Here is a 27,666-nt window from a genome sequence, read left to right on the forward strand (position 1 = left end):
TAGAGGCTGGTAACAGGAGAAAGAGGGGACATTCCCATTTTGATTTTAAGGCAATTTGGTGAGCCCCATGAGCATTTCACAGAAGTTTTGATGCCTGCAAACACGCCAGCAGGGTGAAAGCGCTGGGGAGTAGGGAACGGCTGTTTAGAGCCCCTGGAGAGCCACAGTCCTACCTGCAAACCCCTGCACCTGCTATGTGGCTTCTAGGTCTCCTCACCACAGACTTCTCAGCTTTTCCCTGGGAGACAGGCCCAGATCTACTCTTTGACACCAGCCTGCATCTTCTCCCGAGATAAATTACTTGGATTCTTGAAGTTCTCTGCCCTTACCCCTCACCCCCACCCCCACCCCTTGCTTCCACGTGATGATGGTGGTGGCGGCGGCAGCGGCCAGGGGATTTCTGGCGGGAACCAGAACCCCAGGTTCCCGGCACAGCAGTAGCTGGGTCTCTAAAACCTCGCCGTCATTGAGCAGGGAGGTCGGAGTTCGAGTTTGTGCTATGTCGCCGCGGGACTAGCTGCTCCAGCGTCTGCCCAACTTGACTGTCAGAAACGTTGACTTCTTGTCCTGCCTGCTGAAACAGAAACAAACAAAACCCCTCAGGTTTACGGCTTTGTCCCACAATGTCCTACTCTTGTCCCAATCCGAAAAGCCTAGGGTGGGTAACTGAGGAGATAGTCGTCCCCCCTTCTTGGTCTTCCCGGATGTCCCCAGCCCCAGCCCTGGTGGCCGCGCGACACTGGAGAGGACAGCAGGCTCCGAGGTGTTTGGGGTTCGCGGCCCCGAGCTCCAGGCCGAGGCCTGGCCGCAGCAGAAAGTTGCGGCCTCTTGCTGCGGCCACGGCCTGGAGCAGACGGGAGCGCACGGCCCGCTCCCCAGGGACGCGGAGGCCCAGGAGCCGCTGCGCCCTCTGAGGGCTGGGGCTGGGGCAGGGCGGCGGGGCGCGCGCGCTCGCTCACGCACACTAGCCCGGAAAGCCCGGTTTGACACTGAATCTGGAGAAAGTGGGGCCGGGGGTGGGCGGGGAGAATTGCAGAGCGCGGGCCTTGGTTCCCCTCTCCCTCCTCTCCACTCCCGCGCCCCCCCCCCCCCCCCCAGCTCCAGGGCAGAACCCGCGGCTGGGCGCTGGAGCGCAGGAGATGTGACCCCTGACCTCCGGCCGGGCCTGCACCCGAAGGAAAGGCTGGCAAGCCCTTGTTCGACAAGTTCAAGCTGCTGGGAGAGCTTAAATAAGAATTAATCTCTTGGAGATGGGGAATCGCCGGCTGCCTGGGCGCGCGCTCTCCCTGTGCGGCGCCGGGAGCACAGTAGGAGCAGCAAGGGAATCGCGGGAAGGCGGGGATGGGGGAAGCGCGCTGAGTCGGGGGAGCTCTTCAGAGTCCTTCGGTCTGCAGAGGGAGAGCCTGCAAAGCCCGGCTGAAGACTTGAAGACAAGCTGCGGGAGGAAAAGCTTTGCCCTCCAGCCGCCCCAGTGCAGATAATAGACGTGACTGGCGCTTCGCCCCACTCAGGATGGGCTTCGCTTTGGGAAGCGGGCGGTACCCTCCTCCCGGCTGGTGCCAAGAGGACCCCAGCAGCCTCCGGCAGACCCCGCCCCAGACCCCAAGTCCCCACACAGCGTGCTCAGCTATAACCTTCCGTAGATAGTTGCAAATGAATAATTACTCACCTCGGGCCAGATCCGAGTTTTACCCGACAGAAAGGGCACGGGACCAAGAATGAACCAACTTACATGGCCACATCCGGCGCCCACAATCACTCTCACACACACAGCCACCCAGCTTCCTCCACGAATTTTCTGGCACTCTGGAGAGAAGGGGGAAAGCGTTTTAGAGAAAGCTCCATCTCCCCTCCCCTTCGCTCTTGCCATGAAATATAAGAATTCATTTTTCTTACGAGAGCAGCACCGTCCTCGCTCCCACGCGCGCACAGAGCCACGCTCCCACTTTCACAGTCTAAGTCGGCGCCGAGAGCGCCTGCATTTTCTTTGGGAGCCGCTTGGAGGTTCATTAATATCATTAGCATTTAACCCCTCCCTCTTCCCATCCCCTCCCCGCACATGGCTGACGTCAGACCCCGCCAGGAGTTGGGGGAAAAGCTAAGTGGGCCAGGGACGCCCTATTCCCCTCCCCGCGGCTGCCTGTCAGAGCGCTTCTGGAGATATTACAGGGGACCCAGCCCGCGGCGACAGGCACAAAGTCACGGGGTAATGAACTTCGGGGACTCTACGCTCGTCCCCGGAAAGCCTGCAGGACCTGGCCGCCTGTTCCCGCGGAGGACTTCCCAGCAATCTAGTTTTGCCACTCGGCGCCGGGGCTTGGGCAGCGCCGAGCCCGAGCCCGAGCCCGCCTGCCTGGAGACCGCGGCTGCGTTTTCCTTCCTTCCTTAGAAGAGCAGCAGTCAGTGAAGACCCGTCCACACTCTGCATGCCTAATGTAGAGGGCGGAATCGAAGGCCGAGGGGCAGGGATGGGGGACGAGAGGAATTCCGCCCTTTTTGCTCCGTAGGAAGACCATTTGCGTGTCTCCATCTCTGTCCTTCAATCCCCCTCTCGTGTTGTTCTCTTCTTCCTCGATCCGCCTGTCTGTCTCTCCATTTGTCCGTCCATGCGTGTGTCCATATCAAGCAACATTCCCAGCAGCTGCGGTTTTGCAAGAGCCGGGAAGAAACTTAAGGATGCTTAAATTTCCACTGTGGAACGAATTCTGAGCCCCTGGGGAGCAGCGCAGCGCGCGACCGACACCCACCTGTCTGGCGCGGGAGCCTCGCAGGCTGGAGGGCGGCTGGAGAGCCGCGGAGCCCGGCGGCGAGGCGGACGCTGTCGGCCGGGACCCGAGCAGCACCCACCAACCGCTCCGCCCCGGGACCGCCAGCATGAGCAAGCCGGCCGGATCAACAAGTGGGTACCTTTCGGGCCGCAGCGGGGTTCAGGCGCGCAGCCCGGGGCGGGCGGGGAGACCGGAGAGATCCTGCGGGGAGCGCAGCGGCCCCGAACCCGGGAGAGGTGCTCCACTGGCGTGTGCGCTTCGGCCCAGCTTCTTGCAGAGCGTGAGTCGGAGCGTTTGGTGGTGGAAGGAAAAACAATTCGTTACCTCTGAATCTCTTGGTTCACCTTCTTTCTGGAGAGGTGGGAAGGTTGCAACCCATGCAGCCAGCCCACCGGTCCCGCGAGTTCCCTCCAGTCCTGCGCCGAGCGCGGGGAGGAGGGGGCGATGGGGGCGGGAACTAGGCCGCAGCTCCAGGCGGCGGCTCAACAACGCGCTCGCTCCAAACTCCGGGCTCCGGCGGCGCGCAGAAGCGACTCTGCGAAAAGCGGATTTTGAATGGAATGCTTTGTACCCCGTTTCTAGCTATTTCAAATAATCCTGCAAACTGGGAAGCAGAAACAATTCAAAAGTCACATTTTCCTTAATCCTAAATCCGCGTAGGTCATAACTGGGGAATTTAAAGTATGGCGAACCGCTCTAGCAAAGAGAGGACCGAATCCCTAATCCCAAGGACTTTTCGAGCGGGGGCTCGGCCGAGGCAGGGGTGTGCGGCATGTTCCCTTCGAGCTCTTCTCTCCTTCTCACTTACTTATAGCCGGCGGCTGTCCCTCGCAAGCCGAGCCGAGGCTGATCTCCAGCCGTCCCTCTGCACGCCCCAGGGCAGGGTTAAGTGGACGCGAGGGCCTTTGCGCGCGCCGAGCCTTCGCGACCCGGGACGTGCGGGTTTGAGCCCACGCTGGGCGCGCGCGGCCGCAAGGCTGGGGTCTCCCCGGGGCATTTCAGTTCCCGCCTTCTGGTGGCCCGGGGCTGCCATTTCCAGGGTCCAAGGCTGGGGGTGGCCGCTGCTGCAGTACCCATGTCCCAGGGCTCTGCCGCCCTCGCTCTTTTCACCTGTAGCCTATTTGGTGATTCGTGCTCTCCTCGACCCGCAGCGCGCCCCCTTCTCCCCTCTCGCGCCCTCGCTGTCCTGAATCTGAAAGTTGGCAGCCCGAGACACTTCTGAGAACTGATGGTGAAGTCCCACTTAAGTGGGATGCCATTCCCCCTCCCACCCACCCAAATGTGGGTTGTGTTTTCACTTTGTCCGATTGTTTTGGTTTGGGTGTTGCCGTTTTAAAAATTAGAGCAAAATGAACGTGAACAAAAAGAGAAAAGGAGAAGTGTTTAGATCTAGGCTGAGGGAAGAGACAAGGGAGCTTAGCCGCGGCCAGAGCCCACGCTGGAGGAGGACTGGTGTTTCCGGCCTCGGGCCTACTCTGGCCTGGCTGTTCGACTCTCGGGAAGGGAAGCAAGCTCGCTTTCTGTGGCCCATGTTTCCGTGTGCGAGGGTCCTTCTCTGGAGGCTTTCCGAGCCTCACTGTAAAAATCCAGCCCGCGGGCCTCCGCAGGCCTCCTGCTCGCTCACCCCGACAGGCCCCCTCGCCTCCTTCCCTGGAAGTAAGGAGTCTCGGACTCTTGCACCACTTGGGGTGCAGAGCCGCCTCGGTTGGGTGTGTGTGTGTCGTGAAAAGTGAGGCCTCGGAGGAGAGAGAGGGGGCGGATACGAAGCCCTTTAGATGGGGACCAACCCGCGTGAAGACTGGGGCGCGGAGGCCCCTCCAGGCTTTGAGAAAAAAAAAAGGCGGAGTGATGCATCGGGGAAACTTTGGCGCTCTCCAACTTTCCACAAGCCTGAGTTTGGCCACGGAAGCCTCGAGCCCCTGCGAAGTCCCAGCCTTCGCTGAGATTTCTCAGGTCCGCAGGACCAAAGCCCCAGCTCGCGGCGCCGCTGCAGCTGGGCTCTCCCAGAGCGGTGGCGGCAGCCCGGCCCGAAGCCTGCAGCGCGCGCCCCGGGCGGCGAGGAGGTCGGCGCGCCGCGGGCGAGGTCAGGGCAGAGCCGGGCGCCCGGTCTGCAGCCCCGGCCGCGCTCGGCCTTGCGCCGCTGGAGAGCAGAGCGCTGTCAACCCGGAGCTCCGCCTGGGTGGTAACAAGACCCCGGCCAGTCACCCCTGCAGCCCAGACTAACTTCTTTCAACAGCCTCTGATGGTAATTACAGTAATCGAAGCTGCCATATATCTTTAGGCAATTATGATACACAAAAAGCCCTGAGGGGACCCCCCGTCGAGGGAAGTTAAGAACGGTTTTCCAGCCTCGGGGAAACTCCTGCTCGCCTCACGTCGGAGCTCGCTGGGTTTGTTAAATGAGGAGCTTTGCAAGGGGGTCAACCAGCTTGTCTCGTGACCCCAAGTCACCTTAACGTGGCTGGGAAACGGAGTCTGAAGCGCAGACCCCCTAGGCCCTAGAGTTTTTGCGTCCCTCCCCCTGTGCCCCACCCCAGGCGGGTAGCTGGTCTCTAATCGGCCCTAGTCTAGGCGGAGGCAGGGCGGACCCGCAGCCCGGATGGCCCCAGGAGACCGCGGTGCAGGAGCCCCTCCCGCTGGAGCCGGGTCTTTCCTCCACCGCTTCGGGGTCCTCTAGAGAGTGTGCCCCTGGCCTGGGCGGGATGGGAAACAGGGAAAAGAAACCCTACAACTGCTCCTCCTGCGCGCTCATCTTGGCATCATCTAAAGTGCCCCAAGGAAGAAGAGGGCAGCTGGGGCGACGGGACCCCAAACGTGGACCCCAGCTAAGGCAGAGGGCGTGTGTCAGGCACAAGAGGATAGTTGTAAATTATGGAAACCAAATTTACTGCCTCCAGACGGAGGGCGGTGCAGCTGAGCTCCAGTCCCGGCCTGCTGGGTGGGCCGTGAGTTCCCTTGGGCGCAGTGACAGGCCTGAGGGGGTGAGGGACAAGGCCCGCTGCAGTCTCCCCGCGCTCTCTCCATCCCCTCCCCCGCACAACCTCTCCTCCCACCCTTAGCGAGAGGGGGCGCCCAGGCGGTGGTCGCCGCGCCGCGCGCCTCTCCCGCCGGCCTTTGTCACCACCCGAATTCCCATGCTACTCTTTTTGACGGGTCACTGGTGGCTCTATAGGCAGGTGCTTCGGCGGGGTTGTAATTACCCCGGCCGAGCCTGGTGGTTACCAAGCCCCCCCCCTCAACCCACCCCGACCGCCCGCGCCCTCCCCCCACCCCCCTTCCTTCCACCCCGGCCCCCAGCCGCCACTCCTCCAGGGCCACCGCGCGGAGTGCCACCCGCCTGGACGCCGAGGAATCCGCCGGCCCGTCCCCACCTCCGTCGTCCCAGGGGCCGTCCCTACACCGCGCCCTCGCCACCTCGGCTCCCCTCGCCCAGGCTTCTCACCCCAGCCTCTCTTCAGCGCGGCCTGAGCGCTCCAGGGGGCAGCTGTCGAGTGTCTCCCCGGCCCGGGGCCGCCCGGGTGCAGACTGGAGGCCTTCGAACAGGTGGCAAAGGAACAGTACATGTTAAGAAGTTAATAATTACTAACTGTCATCATTATTAAAGTGTTAATTAAGTTAACACTTTATTTAATACTCCCTCTGTTTGTGAGAGGAAGGATTTCGAAGTCCCTATAAGCCGCTGCAGGCTGGTGGGACGCCTTCCTATCCCGGAGGAGACTAGTTCCCTCCCTAGGGAATGTCCGAGTGTCATCCCTCCCTTCGTTCCTTCAGAGTCCCCCGCCGCCCCAGGCTCGAGGGGATTTCAAGGAAAGTTCTCTTAAATCTGGCGACTGTCGAGGCCAATGGGGGGGGCAGTCTAGAGGAACCAGTCAGACCCTTTAAAAAACATGAGCCTCGGACAGGGCGGAAAACAGAGGAAGAGACCCACAGAAGACCCAGTGGAAGGAGACAAGTCTTTAGGGCAGAAGCTGGAGGGGAGCAAGGAAAGGAGGTGCCGTCGGGCCGAGCCTGCGGGGCATCCGCACACCGGCGTCGCTCCCCTCAGACGTGCCTAGCCCGGGGCTAGTTACTTTGGGGAGAAATATTTTTCCTAAAAGAAATAATTTCTCAAAAGCGTTACATCAAGCATTTTTTTAAATAGGTAAAGCGAAAGTTGGGCAATTACCACGGCCCTGATTATCATTAATAATCCTAGTATTAGCATTACAATAATAATCCCGATAATAACCGCCGCCCGGCGGCCCCGAGAGGACTCGATTGCCTTCCAGCTGCCATCCCGAGGCCCAGCCGTGTTTGTTTTTCTTCTTTTTCCTTTCACATTTCAAGTTTGTCTGCTCGCGGGCTCGCTAACAACTTTCCGCGTTAAACGCGGGAGCGGGGGAGGGAGGCGGCCGGACTTTCCGCGGAGCAGAAAGGCGGCGGCGGCGGCGGGCCGCCCGGGCCTGCTGTCATCTTTTATTCCGAAATGGGTCTCGGCGATTAGACGAGACCCAAATACATGTAGCGGTGCATGAATAATGCTCATTGTAGGAAACTGACACTTGCTCAAGGAAAAAAAGTTTGGCTATAAAATCACTTCATTATTTGCTTTTACCGCAGCCTCGGTGCTAATCCCTTCAGAGGTCAGATTGCTTAGCATCTCTCCCCCCCTCTCCCCTCTCCTCCCTCTCCTCCGCTCTCCTCTCCCCTTCCCCCCTTCCCCGTCTTCTTCTGGATTTCAGGCCGCATTTTAGACATCCCCTGTAAAGTGTGTGGCGACCGCAGCTCGGGGAAACACTACGGGGTCTACGCCTGCGACGGCTGCTCGGGGTTTTTCAAGCGGAGTATCCGACGGAACAGGACGTACGTCTGCAAATCTGGAAACCAGGTACCCTCGCCAGGCCGCGCTGCTGCCGCCCCTCCTCTGTGCTCAAGGACTCCTCTGAGATTCCAAGCTGCTCTGGAGAGACCAGATCTTGACCTCTCCCTTCCTCTCTCTTTCCTGACTCAACTCTGAGTGGCCCTTTCCCTGGGGTAAGGCTGGAGGAAAGGGGGGGGGGGTAGGTAAGGGAAGACAGATGAGTTTGCAGTAGGAAGTCTGAAATCCCAGCGTCCCCCCTGCCTACCCCAAACACTTTTAATACTGACAGATTTTGACACTGGATAAGGCCCACACCCAATGGCTTTAAAGCCAGCCCAGGGGACCTTAGGGACTTAAGAATCTAAACCTCAGGAGTCAGCAGGAGAAAGGCCTATGCTGTGCTGTCTGCTCACCACACCCCATTCCTAACAGCTCAGTGCCCTGACCGCCGCCTGGGGTGGCTGAAGTGAAGGGCACAGGGCATCCCCGGCAAGGTTGAGACTCAGAGTGAGTGTTAGCCACTGGAACAGAGGGCGTGCTCTGGGAGGGGCTGTGCCCTTTCGACTTTGGAGCTGCAGGACTGCTCTGACTCTAGTTGAGCCTTGTCAGAAAGAGGCAGAGTGAGCCGGAAGAGAAGGTTCCCAAGGAAGGAGTAACTGGGACCCTCTCCCAAGTCTCCATATCTCCTTTTTTCTCTGCTTAGAAGATGTGCCCGGTTGGTTGTGTTTTGGTCTTGGGCAGGCTGAACTGACTCAGAGAAACAGGGAAACCAGGGATGGGCTGAGTGTGAGCCAAAGCTGCCAGAAAGAGTGACTAGAACCCCCTGACTCATTTTCTAGCCCGGTAATAGGCTAATTTCAACCCAGGGGATCAGCCTTTTGGTCCCATACTTTGCCTTCTCCTTAGCTAGGCCCACAGACCCTTCAGCACAGAGCCACCACCGTGACTCCCAAGACAATCCTGGAGAGTGTATTAGTCAGAAGTCATCCTTTGGTAACCAAAATGGTAAAACATTTTCACTAATTAATATATATGTATAAATATGATACACATATATGCATCCACATATATTGTTTGGTGCTAGTGAATTATTCTTTTTCTGAAGCCATGTCTGCTTATATCAGTTTCTGATAGATTTGGATTATCAACAAAAACAAGAAGACATCTGCATTTGGATAAGTTATTTGGAACTCTCCTGCCCTGTTACTTGTTTAATTGGGTTCACAGCTCAGTATCAGTTTCTAGCTTTACCATATGGACACATCACATTGTACACACACTGGACTGTATTCCAGTAGCTCCACAGGAATATGGGGTTACGGTGGGTTGTCAGATTTGAGCAGGCTTCTACTTAAATTATCTTTTACTTTTATGCAATGCACAGAATTGGGGAATCAAAGTCTTAGATGTTATGCTTGATCTTTTCAAAGGGGTTGGCTATCAACATACTGATGTCAGTCCAAGTATTTGTAAAGGAGTGATAAGAGGCTCACCAGGCTTGGTGGTTCTCTCCTTGCAGAGAGAATAAATGGACCAAGCTGGGGCATTCATCTTTCTCTCTGGCTCCAGATATTTATATGCATGTGATCTGATTTGAAGACACTCTTAAAAACTAATGAAGGTTTCTATTTTGCATTAACATGTTTATCAGAATACTGGGGGATAACATTTGATGATAGACATGATTGCATTTACTAATAAGTTCTTTAAGCCTCTTTACATAGAGGGATTTCACGGGCCAGCCAAGATTCCCTGAAGAACTAACTTAGGAACCAAAAAAACCCCCCACCAACATTATTTTATTCTAAGATTAGGTAAATATATCCAACTTATTATCAACAGCAATGAGGACATTTAGAAATTGTTACAAACCCCTGCCCTATCTTTATTTAAATAAATCAACTTTTTTTTTTTTTTTTAATCTGGGGTGTGTGATTTCATAAAACTGTGCTTTCTAATATGTAATTATTCCTAAGGGATATTTTAGAAAATGTACTTACTCCAACTTAGGATATATGAAATTTTGATATTATGAGGCAAAATAAAAATACATTTACTTTATTCTCTTTCTTCTCATTGCAAATCTAACAGTAGCAGCTCATAGGAACACAAGAGAGCCAAACTTATGTATTTTCTGTGTATAAATATGTATGTAGATATGACTCTTTATGTATCTATGTATGTTTCCACAGTAATAACACTTAACACTGAATGAATTCCATAAGAATTCATTTCTCTGTAAATTTCCTCTTTTAATGGCCAACATTTTCCCATAAAATTGCATTAAACTATTTACTTTCTCACATGTCTCAGATAAATATTTCCAAGTCAGCAATTGCCTCTTTTTTCAGTTATTGTGCTAATATTCTCAGCCCATGTTACCATTTTGTTGGTTCATGACATTATCTTCCTGGCCATATTTACATGTGGGCATTTCTAGATTTTGCCCAGGCCTTGGGCTCTTCTCTTCCCACCCTTTCCTCTGTAGGCCCTGCCTTCCTAACTACTCTGGCCTCTGCCTCAACTTCCAAGAACGACTGTGTGTCCATGAATCTGAGCTGAGACTAGACTTTAGGACAACTCTCACCCTGCTGGTTATAAGGATGGCTTTTCAGTACAAAAGCAAGAGTAAGAAAACAGGAGAGTAAAGAATAAATGGGAGATATTTATCTGACAGATTAATGGGCTCACCCAGAAAGTGAAAAAGAAAGGAAGACTAAGAGCCCATGCCGCCGGAATCCTTCCCCGCAAGCCTGCTCCCAACCTAGCCAAGGCCTCCTCCTCTGGGGCCAGGTCGCTGTCTTTGGTCCTGAAAAAGTCTCCCCCAGTTTCACCACCCTCTCCACTGACGGAAGTCCCCCTCGGGAGCTTCTCCTCCCAGCACAGCAGAGTCTGAGAAACCAGGTGCTGTGACCCTTCACGCTTGGAGGATTTTCCAACTTGTCCCCTTTCATAGGGTCATGAGCTGGTCCTCTTGAAGTAGCCTCGGGAACCCCAGCCCTTTCTCTGCCTGGCCCTGCTGGTGCCCAAGGACCCGGCTTCTGGGACCCAGGTGTCGGTGGCGGGTCTTTTGTCGCCTCCATGCCCCCCCCCCCACCCAGCGCCAGCTTTGAGTCTCCAGCCTAAAGGCCGAGGACCGCTGACGGTCTGCCTGCGCTCTGTTCCAGGGAGGCTGCCCCGTGGACAAGACGCACAGAAACCAGTGCAGGGCGTGTCGGCTCAAGAAGTGTTTGGAAGTCAACATGAACAAAGATGGTAATCAGTACATCTTTTTACTCTTCTAACGTTGATTAATAAGTAAGTTATATGTACAGAAAATACATGGCACTCCTATGCATGTAAACCATCTCCCGAGCACTTCTTTCTGGATGCTGGAAATTGGCCTCAGGGTTGTCGTATCCTTCCCATCTCTCAGCATGAGCCCCCTCCTGACCCCCTTGAACTCCCTAGGGCAAGGCCCATGCCCCACAGTCACCCCCAAAAAGGCAGCGCTGGGGGGGGACCCCATTCTGCTGGGGACAAACACTTATTTCCTGCCTCGCATCTTAATTCCTCATTTCGCCTCTCCATACAGCCCTTGGTTGCCACCCCAAGCCTGTTAGCCTCCTGCAGGACCTCGCAGTCTGGACAGGTTTTTTTTTGGGGGGGGGAGGAGATCGTGGGAACTAGGAGATGATATATGGGAAGAGGGAGGTCAGAGACAGGATCACAGGGGATTTCGAGTCCCTGGCTGCAAGATTCCAAAATCAGGGCCACCATTGTGGTGACCTGGGCTTTTCCAGGGCTTTCTCTCAGTTTTACAGAAAGGGGCTGGAGAGGTTGGAAGATGCCTGTGGGTGCCTCGGACACCCAACTCCCAGAAGGCTCTTAGCAAGAACCAGGGCTTCAGGATGCCAGGTGGCGGCCTGGTGAGAGTGCCCAGGCCGGCCGGCGGGGGTGGGGGTTAATGGCCAAGAGCCAGGAATGGGCCTCAGGACAGGGTGCTGAGTGGGCTTTGCCCTGGCGGGGGAGGCGCAGGTGGCACCCCTCGGAGGCACAGTGCCCACTGGGGAGAGCTCTTCCCTCTGCTGGGCAGTAAGCAGAAGGGAGCGGCCAACCTGTTGAACTTGTGTATTGACAAGTTGTCAAGCTAGGAGAGCGGAAGATTGCCCTGAATTAATTCGTTTGTTTCAGCTGTTGGTGGTAATTGTCACCTCTCCCCTGCCTTCCCCCAGCGCACTCCCAGAGGGGCTCTCCCGCGTGACCCTGCGTCCCTGGGCTCAGGTCCTTTTCTTCTGCGGCCCTCGGAGGCCAAACAGCATCCCCACATTTCCCCGTGGGCAGGGGTCGAGGTGGCAAAAGCCTGTGCAGAGACGGGCGCGCCCTCTCCCTTGGTCGCGGACCAGGACACCTCGCGACTCCCTCCCAGGGGGCTCCCTGTGCGGAGGGGACCCCTGAGTGGGCAGAGAACACACCTAGTCTCGCTCGAGTCGTGTCGTTCGTGGGATACTCTGTGCGGGGCTCCCCTCCCCCGCCTCCCTAACGCCCCCTGGCCCCTGGGTGGCCTCCCCGCCTCCCTGCCCCGACGGGGCGTCGGGCCCCGACTCTGACCCGGGCGTGTGTCCGTCTGTCTCTGCAGCCGTGCAGCACGAACGGGGGCCTCGGACGTCCACCATCCGCAAGCAGGTGGCCCTGTACTTCCGCGGGCACAAGGAGGAGAGCGGGGCGGCCGCGCACTTCCCCTCGGCGGCCCTGCCCGCGCCCGCCTTCTTCACCGCCGTCACGCAGCTGGAGCCGCACGGCCTGGAGCTGGCCGCCGTGTCTGCCACCCCCGAGCGGCAGACCCTCGTGAGCCTGGCGCAGCCCACGCCCAAGGTCAGCGGCCTTGCTGGGAGCCCCGTGCGGGGGGGGGGGGGGGAGGCACCCACTCCTTCTGACCTGGATGGGGTCAAGCAAAAGGTGGAGAGACGGCCCAGGGCCCTGCAGGGCCTTTGGGCTTTTCCCCGTGGAGTCAAGGTTGCTGGGACTTTAGTGTGCAGTAAAGTCACTCTCTGAGCTGTTATAAATGTGGGCTCCCAGGCCCCCAGAGACCCCCTTTCAGCAAGTTTGATGTGGGGCCCGGGATGGAAGCTGCACCTTTGGAAAACGCCCTGGTGCAAGCCCTGTCTGAACTGAGAGGGCGGCCTAGAAATTCCCGCGGCCAGAAGAGCAGACATTTGTTTTGAGAAGGAAGGAGTTGCTTACAGCAGGCAGAAGGGTCCCTGAGTTGCATATCTCAGGGGTCTATTCTCTTGGGCAAAGCTGTGCGTCCCTAACCTAAGAGAGGAATGTGGAACTCACCCTGTAGGGGCAGTGTGAGGAACTTGGTTTCATTCCCACTCTCCCCTCACTCTCTTCTGAGCCGCTGGGTTTAACACCAGGATTGAGCCTCTCCTGGCAGGGCCACAGTCAGAGCCACCTCAAAAGGCTGCCCCCTAGGAACTGACTACCCTTCAGGCTTCTAGCTGGGATTTAGCCACAGCCCCCACTCCAGGCCAAGAAGGGCTCTGGATCTCCCCCAGAGGAGGGCCAGCTGCAGCCCCACACTGCAGGGGAGCCAAACACCTGGGCACACACGCGCCCACAATATTTAATATTGCTTCCTTAGCCTTGATGTGTATAATAAGCTTGGGAAAGTAGTGTTGTGAATATGTTGTCAGTTATGAATGGGGATGCTCTGTGAATGATTAAGATGTCTAATTGAAATATTTCCATAATATACTAATCCTTTCTAAAAATACTCATATGCATATTTGTGTTTGGGATGCCTATTAATTTATACTTTTTTCACATCTATTTTTATTTACACAAATGCAAGCAGCTCTTGTCTAAATTGGGAGACAGGCCTCACACTTGGCTCAGACCAAGGAAAATTTGCTACAGGGGATAGAAAAGCCAGATGCCCCTCTGGAAAGAACAGGCCCACAAAGAATGGAAATGGGCCTCTCCCAACAACTTCCCAAACTCTGTAGAAGTGATGTGTGGTTTTTATGCCCCTATGTCAACTGCCCATTTAAGCAAAACATCTAAATTCCTACCTCCTTCCCTGTTTTAATTAGAAAATGAAAAAATGGGCTCTTCTTGCAAAGCTGTGGTTTCCTCACACCCTGGTGTCTCTGTTTCTTCCCTGCCCAGTACCCCCATGAAGTGAATGGGACCCCAATGTATCTCTATGAAGTGGCCACAGAGTCAGTGTGTGAATCAGCTGCCAGGCTTCTGTTCATGAGCATCAAGTGGGCTAAGAGTGTACCAGCTTTCTCCACCCTGTCCTTGCAAGACCAGGTATGACCACGAGGGCCCTGAGGTCCTGAGGGGAGGAAGCTAGGAAGGAGCAACAAGAGTCAGCCTTATGAGACTATAGGTTACCTAAATCGCCAAGGTCAGGCATCAGTTCCTAACAGCAATGAGGAAACTATTTTTACTAGCTTTTTTCTACAGGTTCAAAATGTTTAGCTATGGAATCCTTACTAAGAAATGCAATTATGTTATTTCAGGAAAGTTGGATTTGGTCTATGAAAAACAAACAAGGACATTATTATTATTTTTTTTTTAGTATAATTGAAACATCAAATTTAGTCACAAATTTTTAATGATTTTTTAAATTGTCAATAAAACAATGTTTCCTCAGAACACTGGAACTGAGGAAATAGAAGAGTATTCTTCTGTAAGATTTTTGGAGCTAGTCTCATTATTTTATGTTTACAGCTTTATATTTTCCATTGTGATACAGTTTTGGCCACTAATTTATCAGCATGTAGGATTAAGGGGTGCACTGCACACCTCCTGCAGGCTCAGTTCTCCCTTGATTCTTTAAGTGATTTTGTAAACAAATAGGCACTGTGCATAATTCTGTGGTTGTAAATGACATTCTGAGTCAGTAAAAGTTTGTGCTGCTAAAAACTGCATGGTGCCAAACCCCAGAAATTTTATTGTTAGGAGCATCAGAAATGGCCTCTGCCAGGATTTTTCTAAACTGAAGGGAAAGGAAGAGAATGAAGTGTTTGCGACCACTGGCTGTTATCATTGCTTCATGGGCATTAATGACACATTTCCCCAAAGGCTAATAAGTAGTTCTAAAAGCAAAGGAGTTATTTCTTTAATTCACTTTATACCTAATTAAAGAATAATAGTGCCCCTTAATATGAAGCACATTTCCTACAGAGAGACCTGGCAGTGTGCTAAAAACATCTAATCTTCTAGCATGGAATGTTCTTTTTTTCATGACTTGGACTTTCAGACATGGCCAGAACTAAACACTATTTCCCTTGCAATTTAAAAATTATTCTGCTTTGTACTTGATGCAATAAAACTAAAAATAAAGCATTTTGAAAATTAAACCTTTTGGTTTTACAAACCTTCACAGTTTAGCTCTTAGCTTCCAAAAGAAAATCCTTTCACATAAGTCATCCAGAATTGGCTGGATTTTAAAAGATTTTTCAAAATAATTTTTCAAGATGGTTAGGTTTACTGGTCATTTGCTGTGGGGGGTGTGTGTGTGTGTGTGTGTGTGTGTGTGTAAATTAGCTATTTTTTTCCTCAAAGTAAGTATTTGTAGACTCTTTAATTCAAACAAAATTTATTTACTGTCTGCCACTCAGCCCTTTGGTGGAAACCCTTCAACAACTAGCAAACTGCAGTGAAGTGGAATCCAGTATACTCATTGGGAAAAGGAGCCAGATTTTCATTTTAAATATTCACTAGCACATTTTATTAGAATGAAAATGACAAGCACCTTGATGCTGTCCACTTATGAGTCTCAGAAAAATCAGGCAGTGAGATGAGGTAAACTTGGCAAAGCCCGATTAACATAATTACACCCTGATTTCCCTGCATGCCTCTTGGGAATTAGTGAGATCTCTCTCTCTCTCTCTCTCTCCCTCTCTGTCTCTCTCTCTCTCTCTCCCCCTCTCTCTCCCTCCCTCTCTCTCTCTCTCTCTCTCTCTCTCTCTGTCTCTGTCTCTCTCTCTCTCCCTCTCTCTCTCTCCCTCTCTCTGTCTCTCTCTCTCTCTCCCTCCCTCTCTCTCTCTCTCTCTCTCTCTCTCTCTCTCTCTCTCTCTCACCTAGTCCCCTCCACCCACCAGGAAGACGGGGGCCCAGATCTGCAAGCTGTCTGGAATCCTCAACCTTGATAATATTAGCATTTCATATGAGGGAAATGCACCTGCTGAGCTGTTGGTGGCATTTCATTGAGTCTGGGTCTCTGGGAGAAGTTTCTAGGTGGTCAGGAACAAACGGATGGGAGGACCAGGAGGGTAAACCCTTTCCCAAGTGAAGCAAACTTTGGGGGATTAGAATGGCTGACTCTCAAATGCATGCGCTTATGTATAGGCACCTTTTGAAAAAAGAAAACAAGGGAAAGGGAAAGCTAGAATAGTCAGAGGAAAAATGACCGAGACGGGCATTTAAAACACTTTTTACAATAATGGAAATTTACATATTGAAATTGTTTATAAATTTATAAATTACACACTATATTATATTATACATCTATTGTATGACAGCTGATGCTTTTGGAAGATGCTTGGAGAGAACTGTTTGTTCTAGGAATAGCACAATGGGCCATTCCGGTTGATGCTAACACTCTACTGGCTGTATCTGGTAAGAATTGCACAATTTAATGACTTTGTTGTAGAAATTACCATAAAAATACATTACTGAAAAAAGAACAACATGTAAAGAATAACAAATTCCTGCTGAACAATAGCGTATACCTGTCATTTATAAATCTATATTTAAATGCAAATAATGCTGTTTTGTTGTATTCATGACTGCTTGCATTGTTATTTAAATGCAAATTACTGTGTTTGTTATCATCCAAGAGAAGATTTTATATTAACTTTCATACAATATAGCCAGTTTACATGGAATCCGATATCTCAGAGTGACAATTGAATAGATATTGATATGCAGAATTTTGTCAAAAATCAATATTAAATTATGAAAATGCCTTCATATCACAGCACTTATGCCATATTTTTATTCTAGGCATGAATGGTGACAACACAGATTCCCAGAAGCTGAACAAGATCATATCTGAAATACAGGCTTTGCAAGAGGTGGTGGCTCGGTTTAGACAGCTCCGGCTGGATGCCACTGAGTTTGCCTGTCTAAAATGCATCGTCACTTTCAAAGCTGGTAAGCGGGCCCAAACCCCTGTCTCTTCTTCCCCAGCTTTGCCGCCGGACTGACTCGGCCCCCTCCAAGTCCAGGCTTACCGTTGCAAAAAGAAGTGGCCGCTGAGCCCGCTCCAGAGAGGCCGTTTCCCGCCTGCCTTTCCCGGGCTGCCTGTCACAGTTGTCTGGTCTTCATTTCTAGTTCCTACACACAGCGGTTCTGAGCTGAGAAGTTTCCGGAACGCTGCTGCCATTGCCGCTCTTCAAGACGAGGCGCAGCTGACTCTCAACAGCTACATCCATACCAGGTGACTCCTGTTTGCCTTGACCGTGTCCTTCAGGAAGGTGCTTCCATTGTCGCTGTGTGAGCAGCGGGTAATAAGCCAGTTCAAACATTGTCACTAATTCTTCTGTTGCCAGCCGATTAAGTTACTTAGGGTTTATGTCCTCACAAGGCGGGTGAGAGAAGCAAATCGAGTTAGATTATCCAGTAGGTTGCCAGATGCCTTACCGCTGACCTGGTGGAGCAAGTTGGTCCATCAAGAGAGTCGAACACGTTTGTATGAATGGACCCAGGTGCGGGAAAGGTAAAAAATGAAGGCCGAGGGCTACAGCTGATATAGTAGAGAGTAGTGAAGTCAGCCTTTAAAAAGGCATGAGCCTTTCTTTGGATGCCAAGCCCAAATAGAAAGACCAGAAAACTTTCTAGAGAGGCCATCTTTACCCCCTTCGTAACTGTTGATTGGTATCTGTTGAGTTACTTGGAGTCATAGCACCCACCAGGTTCTGTCTGGCCAAGCAGGGCCCATTGGCAGAAGCTGTTCTTACCTATTTGGAGAAACTCTCAGTCACTGGGGCTTCAGCAGTCCCCCTGGCCCACCAATGAGCAAGTCCTCCAGGGGGTAATTTTTCCATTTTCAGAGGAAAAAGGCAAAACTTTAAAGAGCTATGGAACCTCACTAGGTCTGTGGTGGAGCTGAGGTTAGAATAGAATTGCTATTCTTGTTTATTCTCTAGGTTGGTCTTAAAGGGAAGCCCATGAAAGCCTGTCTCTATCATCCCAATATCACCGCAGACACTGTGCTGGAATAACTAAATCAGATGACTAGAGGTGGTTAATGCCTCCCTTACGTGAGGGGCAGAGAACCCCTGAGTCAACCGTATCCATTTGGAGTAATATCACTTCTGCTAGGATCTCCTTATTTTTATTACAAATCCTCTTTTGAATACTACTGAATAAAACTGTGCCCTGTCCATGGAATATCATTGAAACTGTGTTGCGTGATAGTGCCATGTGTTATGTTTTTCTGAATTAGAGTGCCATGGTTTTAAAATTTAAACTTAAAATCCACATTAAATTTTAGTATGTATATAATAGGCACTGAATATATGTTCAAAATTATAAAATGGAGCGGTGCATAATTTCCCCACTAAAAACTGATGTGTGTGTTAGAACCAACCTCTGCCATTTCGAGCCATTAAGGTTTAAAGAACATGAAACTGAGAAGAACATGCTGGGCTGTGACTGACTCAGCCAGCCTCTGCCCAGTGCCGGCTCTGCGCAGGGCTGCGGGTGGGAGCGGGGATAGCAGAGAACAGGCCGCTGCCCCATTGGTGCGTGAAGTAGGCAGACGTATTGCTCCCATTCAGACCAGAGAAGAGAGAAAAGCAAAGTGGGGAGTGGGAGGGCGAATTCTAGCTGGGGGAGGTGGGGTGAGGGAGAATCTGGAAAGGCTGATTGATGGAGGAGACCACACATGAGCTGAGTCCTTGAATGGCAGGGAGGAGGGGTGCTCGTTAGAGCCAGTAGAGGGGCTGGTAGAAGGACTGTGGGAGGTGCCAGAGGGGTGACTGAGGAGAATCTGAGAGAGCCTGAGAGAAATAAACCACAAATGAACAAAAATCTATTTTATTTATTTTTAATCTTCACCCAAGTATATGTCTTATTGATTTCGGGGGGGGGGGGATCTGAGAGAACCATCGATCAGTTGCATCCATACACATACCCTAACTAGGGATTGAACCCATAACCTGGGCATGTGCCCTGACCAGGAATCGAGCCCACTGCCTTTTGGTGCATAGACGATGCTTCAACCAATTGAGCCACCTGTCAAGCGCCAAAAGTCTATTTTAGAGAATCTGCTAGTATACTACTTTCTCCTCACCCTCAAAACAAGGAAATTGTCCATGGAAGGAACTCATCTGCTTTGACATGGAATTGCTGTTTCACGATAGCTTCTACAGCTATAATTTAATATTAAGATCTAGACTCATGCATGTGACAAAATGGACTACTCCTTATTTCTGAGTTCCTTCCAATCAGGGAACACTCTCCTCTAGTACTTTCCTGTCTAGAAAAATAAAATCTGAAATCGAAATGAAAAGTTAACATAGCAAACAATTAATTGTCAACATTGCAAATTGAGCTCATTGTTCCAGCTCTGTGAGCTGTTTCTCTAATGATAATAACATAAGGAGAAGGCTAGGAATTGGGGTTTCACACAAACCATATGTTATCATTGAAAATCAAATACATGGATCTGTGACAAACTCAAAATACACTTTAGAGAAAACTTCCAGTTATTTTTGCTAATGGATGAAACCAGGGGCATAGCTACTCTAAAAACATAATTTTGAGCAGTCAGAGACACACACTCTCTCTGTCTCAGTCTCTGTTTCTCACACAGGCTCATACACACATTGTTATTATTTCTCGGTAGTACAGTGCTTCATATATAACAGACAATTTCTGTTGACTGACTAACCAGCCCCTTCTTAACTAGAGAGTAAAAGAAGTGGGTGAGAAGGTGAGTGGATTATTTATTTACAGAAAATCAAGAGTTAGTTGCCTATGGATTCTCCAAAGTCCATCATTTTTTAAAGTAATCACTTCCCACAGTGGTCTCTCACTCAGGGACCTTCCAGCACATTTGGTCGTTGCTGCAGACGAGAGAGAGGCTCCTCTAGGCAGCTGCTGTGTCCCACCCAGCTCAGGGTTCTCTTTCCTCTGCCCAGTCCTGGGACAGGAATCAGAGCTATTGAAGAGAATAGGTGGCCAAGGTGAAAGGGAGACGTGGGTCTTGAGATTTCTTTCCAGGAAATGTAGGAGACACTTTTAGCAAGGAGAGCAAGTAATGGGATTTAGGTTTAAATAAATGTAGATGAGCTTCCCCATTTCCACACTACATCAGTAAATGCCCCTTTCATGAAGCTGGGCAGTGAAAGAACTAAAGGAGGTTCTCAGAGGCACAGAATGAATTACCAGCCTCGTATGAGGTTGAAGAGAGGGGCCCTCATGTGCTCAAAGCCAGGGGACAAGTGGGAGGTGGCTGTCCTGGACTCTGTTTGCAGGGTGAAGTTATTGGGCAGTTAAACTCAGTATTCAGCTATCTGACTCCTGGGGAGGAATTTTGATATCCATCAGTTTCTAGCACCTTGTGGCTATTGGTCAAGACTGGCTGTGACCCCAGACCTCTGTCTTTCAGTTGGTTCATTTCAGAGGAGGTTGCCCTCCCTGTGGAATGTATGGGATACCTGATTCCAAGCTACTCACTACAGGGCTGCAGCGAGGAGATGGCTTATAGGCATCTGAAGGCAGCAGAAAATTGAACTTGCACATCTGAGCACAGATGTATGTTGGACATTAAGAGAGAAAATTGTTCAGCAATTTCTCACATCTTTAATTATATGTCAATTTCATTGACATGAAAGTTGGGTGGCACTGCCACCCAACAGAACTTAGTCTTTAATTTGCAGTGTAATAAGGATGGAATTATTCCTGAAAGTGACTAAGTATAATGCCTGAATAATAATTTGGAGAATTTCCTAGAAAAGGAATCCATTTTATATGAGGGAAATGGCCTTGCAAAGGAAGGAGCCTTGAAAATCAGAAAACATGGATACGACTGCCAGCTATGACACTGGCAGCCTTACATTTATTATTTAGCCTAAACTTAGTTCCCTGTTTCTTAAATTTTGTTGTTTTTTTTTTACCTCCAAACAAAATGCAACCCCTTTGCTAATGCCCAGACAGTCACCATGTGGCTTTGCCATCATTCGTGTTCTGCAGGCCTGGGTGTGCCGCCCGCGGAGCAAGGGGGCAGTGCCCCGCCGGGACCCTGCTGCAGGGCGCGAGTGTCATTAAAGAGGCCGGGTCGCGAGCCGTGCCCCAGACGGCGCATGCTCAGGCGGGGGGCACTCGTTCCCAGCAGCCGTGGATCTGACCTTCTTTCACGGCTGCTTCTTTCCAGATACCCCACTCAGCCCTGTCGCTTCGGAAAGCTCCTGTTGCTCCTGCCAGCTTTACGTTCTATCAGCCCGTCAACCATAGAAGAAGTGTTTTTCAAAAAAACCATCGGCAATGTGCCAATCACAAGGCTGCTTTCGGATATGTACAAATCCAGTGATATCTAAGTTCTCCGCGTCCCCACTGGTCAGCATGGGACAGAACCTGATGAACTTCTACCCACCGCGCACGAGCCTCAGCCGACACACCCTTCGGAAGCATCCCTCCGGGGGCGGGAGCCTTCTGGAGAAACCGTCCGCGATCGCAGCGCTGCAGCGGCGCTGACCTGCTGCCTCACCCAGGGCCGGGCAGCCGGGAGGAGGGGGACGGGCAGGACCCCCGGCGGGGGACGCGCTGCTGCCGCGCCCTGGGAGGGGCAGGTTGGGGGCTGCCACAGGCCGCGCGCTCGGCCCGTCACGGGACCGTCGGGAGGGTCAGCGCTGGAGCGTGAGTAGACTCCCTTCCACAGCTCTGTGCGTAACGCCGCGCAGCAGCCTTGGGAACTCCTGATGATGGAGACTTTATTTTAAAAACAATGGCTAGGTTTAAAATCAAGAGATTTATCAAGTTTCCCTTCCGTTGTAATACATCATTAAGTGGCCTTCAGAACTGAGCGAGTGAGAAGCGCTGACGCGCGAGGTTTGCTTCCTGCCCCCCCCCCCCCCCCCCCCCCGCCCGCAGCCCGTCGGAGGGGCGGGTGCGCCCGAGGGAATCCTCGCAGGGCCCCGCGGGGCGGCTCCGAGACGGAGGAGCTGTGCTGGCAGAACAGACGCCGACGGGAAGAACAGAGTCAGCGAAACCAAACGAAGCGGAGCTGAGGGCGAGCGAGGCAGGCCGCTGGCCCCCTGGACGCGCCGAGGCCAAAGGCGGGGCCGCGCTGGGCGAGCCGCGGGACAGACGCGGCGCTGGGCGGGCCTCGAGGGGACCAGCCCGCAGGCTTCTCGCTGGACTCACTGCTAACGCCCGAGACTCCATGCCTTTCAGAAAGCTGGGTTCTGGTGAAGCCTTGAGTGTGTGCATGCACACACACCACACACACACACACACACCACACCTCCGCCCCCACACCACACACACCACGCACACACACCACACACACACACACACACCACGCACACACACACACACCACACCTCCCCCCCACACCTCCCCCCCACACCACACACACACCCACCACGCACACACACATCACACACCACACACACCACACACACCACACTCACCACACCACACACACTACACACACACCACACACACACACCACACACCACACACACACACACCACACACCACACACACCACACTCACCACACTCACCACACTCACATCACACACATACATACCACACACACCACACACATACAACAGAAACACCACACACACATGGCACACATGACACACACACACACAGCCACACACGCACACACCACACACACACAGCCACACACACAACGGAAACACCACCTACACACAGTCATACACACACAGTCACATACACAACCCCCCCCCCGCCGTTCTACACTATAAGCTGCTCCTTTGGTATGACTCTGCTTATGGAAATGTAGAAGCAAACCCTTTAAGATAGCTGCTGCCCTTTTCACATTTTGATTTAGTAGGTTCTAGCACTGAGGAAAAATATTCAGCACTTGGACTATCATAGGTTGAGTAAAACTTTTCTTGTACAAAGTGAATTAACTGATTTGTGAAGTTAAAAGGTTGTACTCATTGTATTTACAAAGAATAAAAATATATTGAACCTAAATGGACCTGAGCTCTGCCTGATTCTTAGCCTCCCCCCGGCTGGCCCTCCCCTACCAGAGACAAGGGGGCAGCGGCAGCCGGTGTGCAACTGAGGCTCAGAGCCCTCGGCCTGGAGACATGAACTACAAAGGCAATTTCCTTTCTACAGCGAATCCCATTTGTAAAATGATGAATAAAGAAATAAAACATAAGATTCCATTCTCTGCCGCTCTCGAGTGTAATTGCATCTGTTAGAAAAATTGCTGTGTGAGGAAGGAAGAGGGCGATTAACAGTCTTCATTCACTTTCTCCTGTTTCTAACTCTCTAGCCAACATTTCAGTCCTGACCGGGAACTTAAAATTATTTAATGATCAAAAAGATAAAGTGTGAAGAGCTTTACTGGGGAGTGAGATGTGGAAGGAGCAGTAGAAAGTGCATTCAGATGTTGCCAGAGGTCAGTGGAAATTGGAGGTGCCCAAGGCCACGGGCACTGTGGGCTCCTGGGAGCAGCTCCAGTGAGGGTCTGGAGCACAGACACGGGCAACTGTTCACTAACCCGACCTGGCAGATCGCATGTGTGCAAGTTCAGTCAGCCACCTACTTCTTGTCTACTGATTCCACAGAGAAGCTAGTCTTAAAGAAAAGCAAGGAACTCAAAAGTCGACCGACAGAGAATAGTTACATTGTGGTATACACAGGGCTACAGTAGTTAAAGCGAGTAGACTAGAGCCAGCATGTCCATGGGGAAATCTGAAATACAGTGTTGGGGGATGGGTGAGAAGAGAATTGCAGAGGATACATACAGCTTGATATTTCTAAAGTAAATCATGTTTATAGATATATAAATGTATAGCAAGTGTTTAAAACAAACATGAGTATGATAACACTAACTGCATGAGAGCGGTTCCCTCTGGGAATGGATGGGACTGGGGAAGGGTACCAAGAGGACCCTCAAATGTTTCTGAAATAGTTTATCTTACAAGACAAAAGAAGACTAGAAACAAATATGAGACCTACGACAAGATTTGGTAAAGCTGAGTGATGGGTCCAAGGCTGTCAACCCATGTGTTATGGAAGTTTTGCTTCAATAATGCTGACTAATAACCCCCAGAGCTTACAACAACAAAGTTGTGTTTCCTGCTCACTGGACTGCCGGTCTCCAGCGTCTCGGCCGGGCCTGGCTCGAGGATGCAGTTTGTGTTCGAGTGTGCTCCAGTGTTTCATCATTCTGGGCTGACAGCTTCCCTAAAGCAACGTCTGTGCCTGGCAGGGTGCAGAAGTGCAAGAGGCTGAGCCAATCTGTGCGCGCTCATTTAAAGCTGCTGCTCACGTCACAGTGTTCGCTTTCCACTGGCCAAAGCCAGACAGGAGGCTAAACCCAACCTCAAGTGAACTCCTCTCCTGGGGGAGGGGAACGGGGGTATCACTGACCTCTAATAAAATCTGTCACAATCATAACCTACTGTAATCTATTTTAAATATTCTCAGTAAAATTCAAAGGGAGTAACTTTCCTGTGATATGCCACAAATACTGACTCTCACTGGAATGGCCTTTGCTTCGAGCATCTCTGCCATCAATAGTAAGAATCAAACCTGGCTTGCAACATTTGAAAAGCCCAGAATTGAAAACCCAGTAGCTGTCTCTTCTAGGAGTTGAGGGTTTCTGCTGGATGCAGCCTGTGTATTTTAACTTCACTGCTTGCCTGGATATTAAGGCCAGTATTGTGGGGAGGTAAATATATAAATTCAAGATATAAACTCTAATACATGCAATTTGAATATACAAACAAGAGAAGATGAACCCCGCCTTGTGATTACTGTGGTCAGAAACCCGTCTTCAGTGCTTCTCTTTTGACAAATGGTTTTTCTAAGCCTGGAAGGGTCACTTTTCAAAAGTATCATTTATGTCCTGTGACCAGTAGGTATGGAGTCTTACATTGGTGTTTGAGTTACTTTTCAGTTATTCTTTGATTCTAGGGCTGAGAAAGAAGAGGGGACGAGGTCAGAAACTGAATTGAGACTCCCGGATTATTTCATTTAGAATTCAAGGTTTTTAATACAATTTAGGAATCCAAGAACTGAACCTGTTGGCCAGAAACACTCCCTGCGGTTGCCATCCTTAATGATTTGTATAAAAACAGAAATCTTCTATTTTTCTGCAAGTTATTTTGGTGTGTGTGTGCCTCTCCTGGTGGTACATAAGGCCTGGACTCATTCTCTTTAACATCTTCCTAGTATTTCATCTTATGGGTAGCCTACAGTTTACTCAACTAATTCCTTGTTGATAGATTTGGTTGCTTGCAGGGTTTTACTAATAAATTAAACTATAAAGAATCACTCTTCCATGTGCGCTTCTGTGGACTTGGGAGGGTATATCTGTAGGATAAATTCTCAGAACTGGCATTTCTGGGTCACAGGTTATATGCAATTTTGTTGTTGTTAATCCTTACCTGAGGATATTTTTTCCATTGATTTTTACAGAAAGAGTGGATGGGGAGGCGGGGAGAGAGAGAAACATCAATGTGAGAGAGACATATTGATTGGTTGCCTCCTGCACTCACCCGACCAGGGCCAGGGATTGAACCTGCAGCCCAGGTACATGCCCTTGACTGGGAATCAAACCTGCAACCCTTCAGTGCACAGGCTGACAGTCTAACCACTGAACCACACTGGCCAGGGCTATATGCATTTTTAATTTTTATACATATGGCCAAATGGCTCTCCAAAAGGGTTGTATCAATTTGTACTCCTGCCAAGAGGGTATGAGAGGAACCATTTCATTGCTCAGAATTTAAAAGTGCTTAATCAGACACAGGCTTGATGAACACTTCAGAAGCTGTTAGAAAAACACAGAGGATGCATATGTTTCTATTATGAATATGCCTGTACTACAGTGCTTACTGGACTGGGTAAGGAGGTCTCGCCCTGTACCCATGGTTAGAACTTGGTTCCCCAAATTTTTCAGTCCAGGCCACTTCTGTGAACTTTTGAGAGTGCCCACATCACAGTGAAGGTTGAAAGAGATAAATGAAAATGTAGAAGCAGTTGGAAGACATTTTCTGCTGCTAAGATGCTGCTCTAAGAATCTTCAGCCATTCATTTTACAATCACATTTTTATAATCACTTACAGAAACTAAGAACAATAACTTTAATTGAATAGCTCTAGTACCTTTACCACAAATTTATTTTTTATGTAGTCTGTGTTTTAAATCATGTTTTTAGATTTTTGAAGTTCATTTCGGAACATGAAGTGGCTTTTTTTTCTCCAAATATTGCATATAGACTATTGAGGAGGGTCATCAGAGCTTTCAGCTGCCACTGAGCTCATCTGCAATGTGCAGAGGGCAGTCTCTCCAATGAGGAGGCCAGGATGTTGCCACATAGCCGGGGCATCTTTCTCATGTACCAAAGTGTTGCAATGCTCTTCTGGGAAACCGTGAGTAGTGTCAAAGTATTTAGGAGGCCAAGGCCACAGGTTTGGTCCTCAGGGGAGCTAGGTGGACTTATTGTGGCCCTGGTATCTTTAATAACTGTCAATGGTTATGTCCCAAGACACTGAGCAAGGGGCAGAGGAGGCCTGGGTCCCTTCACTATGAAAAATGGAAAACAGATCTTAGCTCCTGTCCCCTCAAGTGTCGTCCAGGGCATCTTCTTTGCCCTGGCCAACCCATGAGCCTAATGGAAGGAGCACTGGCCAGGGTGAAGAGGCGGGGGTTCTAGTTATGATCACTGTGATAAATCAGTTCATCTCTCCGTACCTCAGTGTTTCCATCTGTACAAAGGAGCAGTGATGGCTCAGTGATGCTTAATTTCCCTCTTTCTCTTCTCATCATCATTATCTTTAAGTGGGGCCAGGACGCCATGAGAACAAAGTCCCTTTGGTGGCAAGAACTAATCAGATTGAGCACATTTCCAAATGTGCCCCGCCTTGACTTCTTGCCCCTTAAATCCTTTCATCTACACAAGTTGTTCTCATTCTTGCTGCGCATAGGATCACTTGGGGAGCTTTCAAAACTCTCCGTACTTAAGCTGCATCCCAGACCAATTGCAGTGTCTCTGGCGCAGTGTCTTTGAAAGCTCCAAGACGACTCCAGTGTGCCACTGAGGGTGAGAAGCACTGATGCCGGCCACTGGCTGGGAGCCCGGGACAGGGGCTCCAGTTCAGGTTCCAGGACCGTCCGTGCTCCCCATCCCTCATGCCTGGTTCCTCTCCCCCTACTCACTGGTGACCTTTAAAAAAGTTAATTCTTTCCCTTCTTTCCCTGCTCTGGCCTGTCATTGAACTCACCCAGCTGATTGTGGCGCTTATGATTGAGAACCTCTTCTGACCGTTTCCTTTCCCCAGAAATTAACGTGATCATTAAGGCTTATAATTTCACTCACCAGTGCGATCAATCAAGGAGCTGCGAAACAGAGTTAAGAGTCCTTTTGTAATTGGCAGCAGCCTGTGATTCGGAGCAGAGCATCCAGGGGCTGTGGGAGGTGGGAGGAGGGGGCTGTGCCCCTTGAACTGACTCCCCAAGCTCTTTATGGCCTGTTGCCCACAGGGACCAGTAAGCTCCCAGGCTGTCCTCCCTGGATGTCAAAAGGAGGAAGCCAGTTCTTGCCAACAGTGCTTCCGGCGACTCCCTGCCCACCCCAAGCTCTCTGCAATGGAAAGCTGAGAACCCGGATCTGTGGATTCTTTTATACACTGGGTAACACCAGTCTGGTGGGGAGGGGCAGTGAGTCCAGGTTATCTGCATTTCAGAAGTGGGGTTGAGGCTGTCAGAGCAACACATTCCTCCCCAACCCCTTGAGAGATACCCTGGAGCCCCATAAACAGCAGCTGAGCCTGGAGCAGTGCACACTCTGCACCCCTCTCTCAGCCCAGAGGAACTCCAGGTTTCCTGCTGCCTGC

The 27,666-nt window shown here is 50.9% G+C and overlaps 1 protein-coding gene across 1 annotated transcript; it reads left to right on the forward strand.

Annotated features, from left to right (window-relative positions):
* The first annotated feature begins 2,874 nt into the window (after positions 1–2,874).
* NR2E1 (nuclear receptor subfamily 2 group E member 1) lies at positions 2,875–21,152 on the forward strand. Its single transcript, XM_016217481.2, has 9 exons — positions 2,875–2,899; positions 7,490–7,635; positions 10,776–10,863; positions 12,227–12,462; positions 13,762–13,908; positions 16,128–16,224; positions 16,612–16,761; positions 16,942–17,047; positions 20,990–21,152. Exons 1-9 carry the CDS (start codon positions 2,875–2,877, stop codon positions 21,150–21,152), a joined length of 1,158 nt encoding a protein of 385 aa, XP_016072967.1.
* The last annotated feature ends 6,514 nt before the right edge of the window (positions 21,153–27,666 follow it).

This window comes from Miniopterus natalensis, chromosome 5, assembly GCF_054644295.1.
Source record: "Miniopterus natalensis isolate mMinNat1 chromosome 5, mMinNat1.hap1, whole genome shotgun sequence".
NCBI lineage: Eukaryota > Metazoa > Chordata > Mammalia > Chiroptera > Miniopteridae > Miniopterus > Miniopterus natalensis.

Bases quoted from the DNA above. Each gene is read 5' to 3' on its own strand.
- NR2E1 (XM_016217481.2), top strand. From the start codon at position 2,875: ATGAGCAAGCCGGCCGGATCAACAA. The intron at 13,909-16,127 runs GTATGACCACGA...ATTGTATGACAG, and splicing joins CCCTGTCCTTGCAAGACCAG to CTGATGCTTTTGGAAGATGC. The intron at 16,762-16,941 runs GTAAGCGGGCCC...CTTCATTTCTAG, and splicing joins CATCGTCACTTTCAAAGCTG to TTCCTACACACAGCGGTTCT.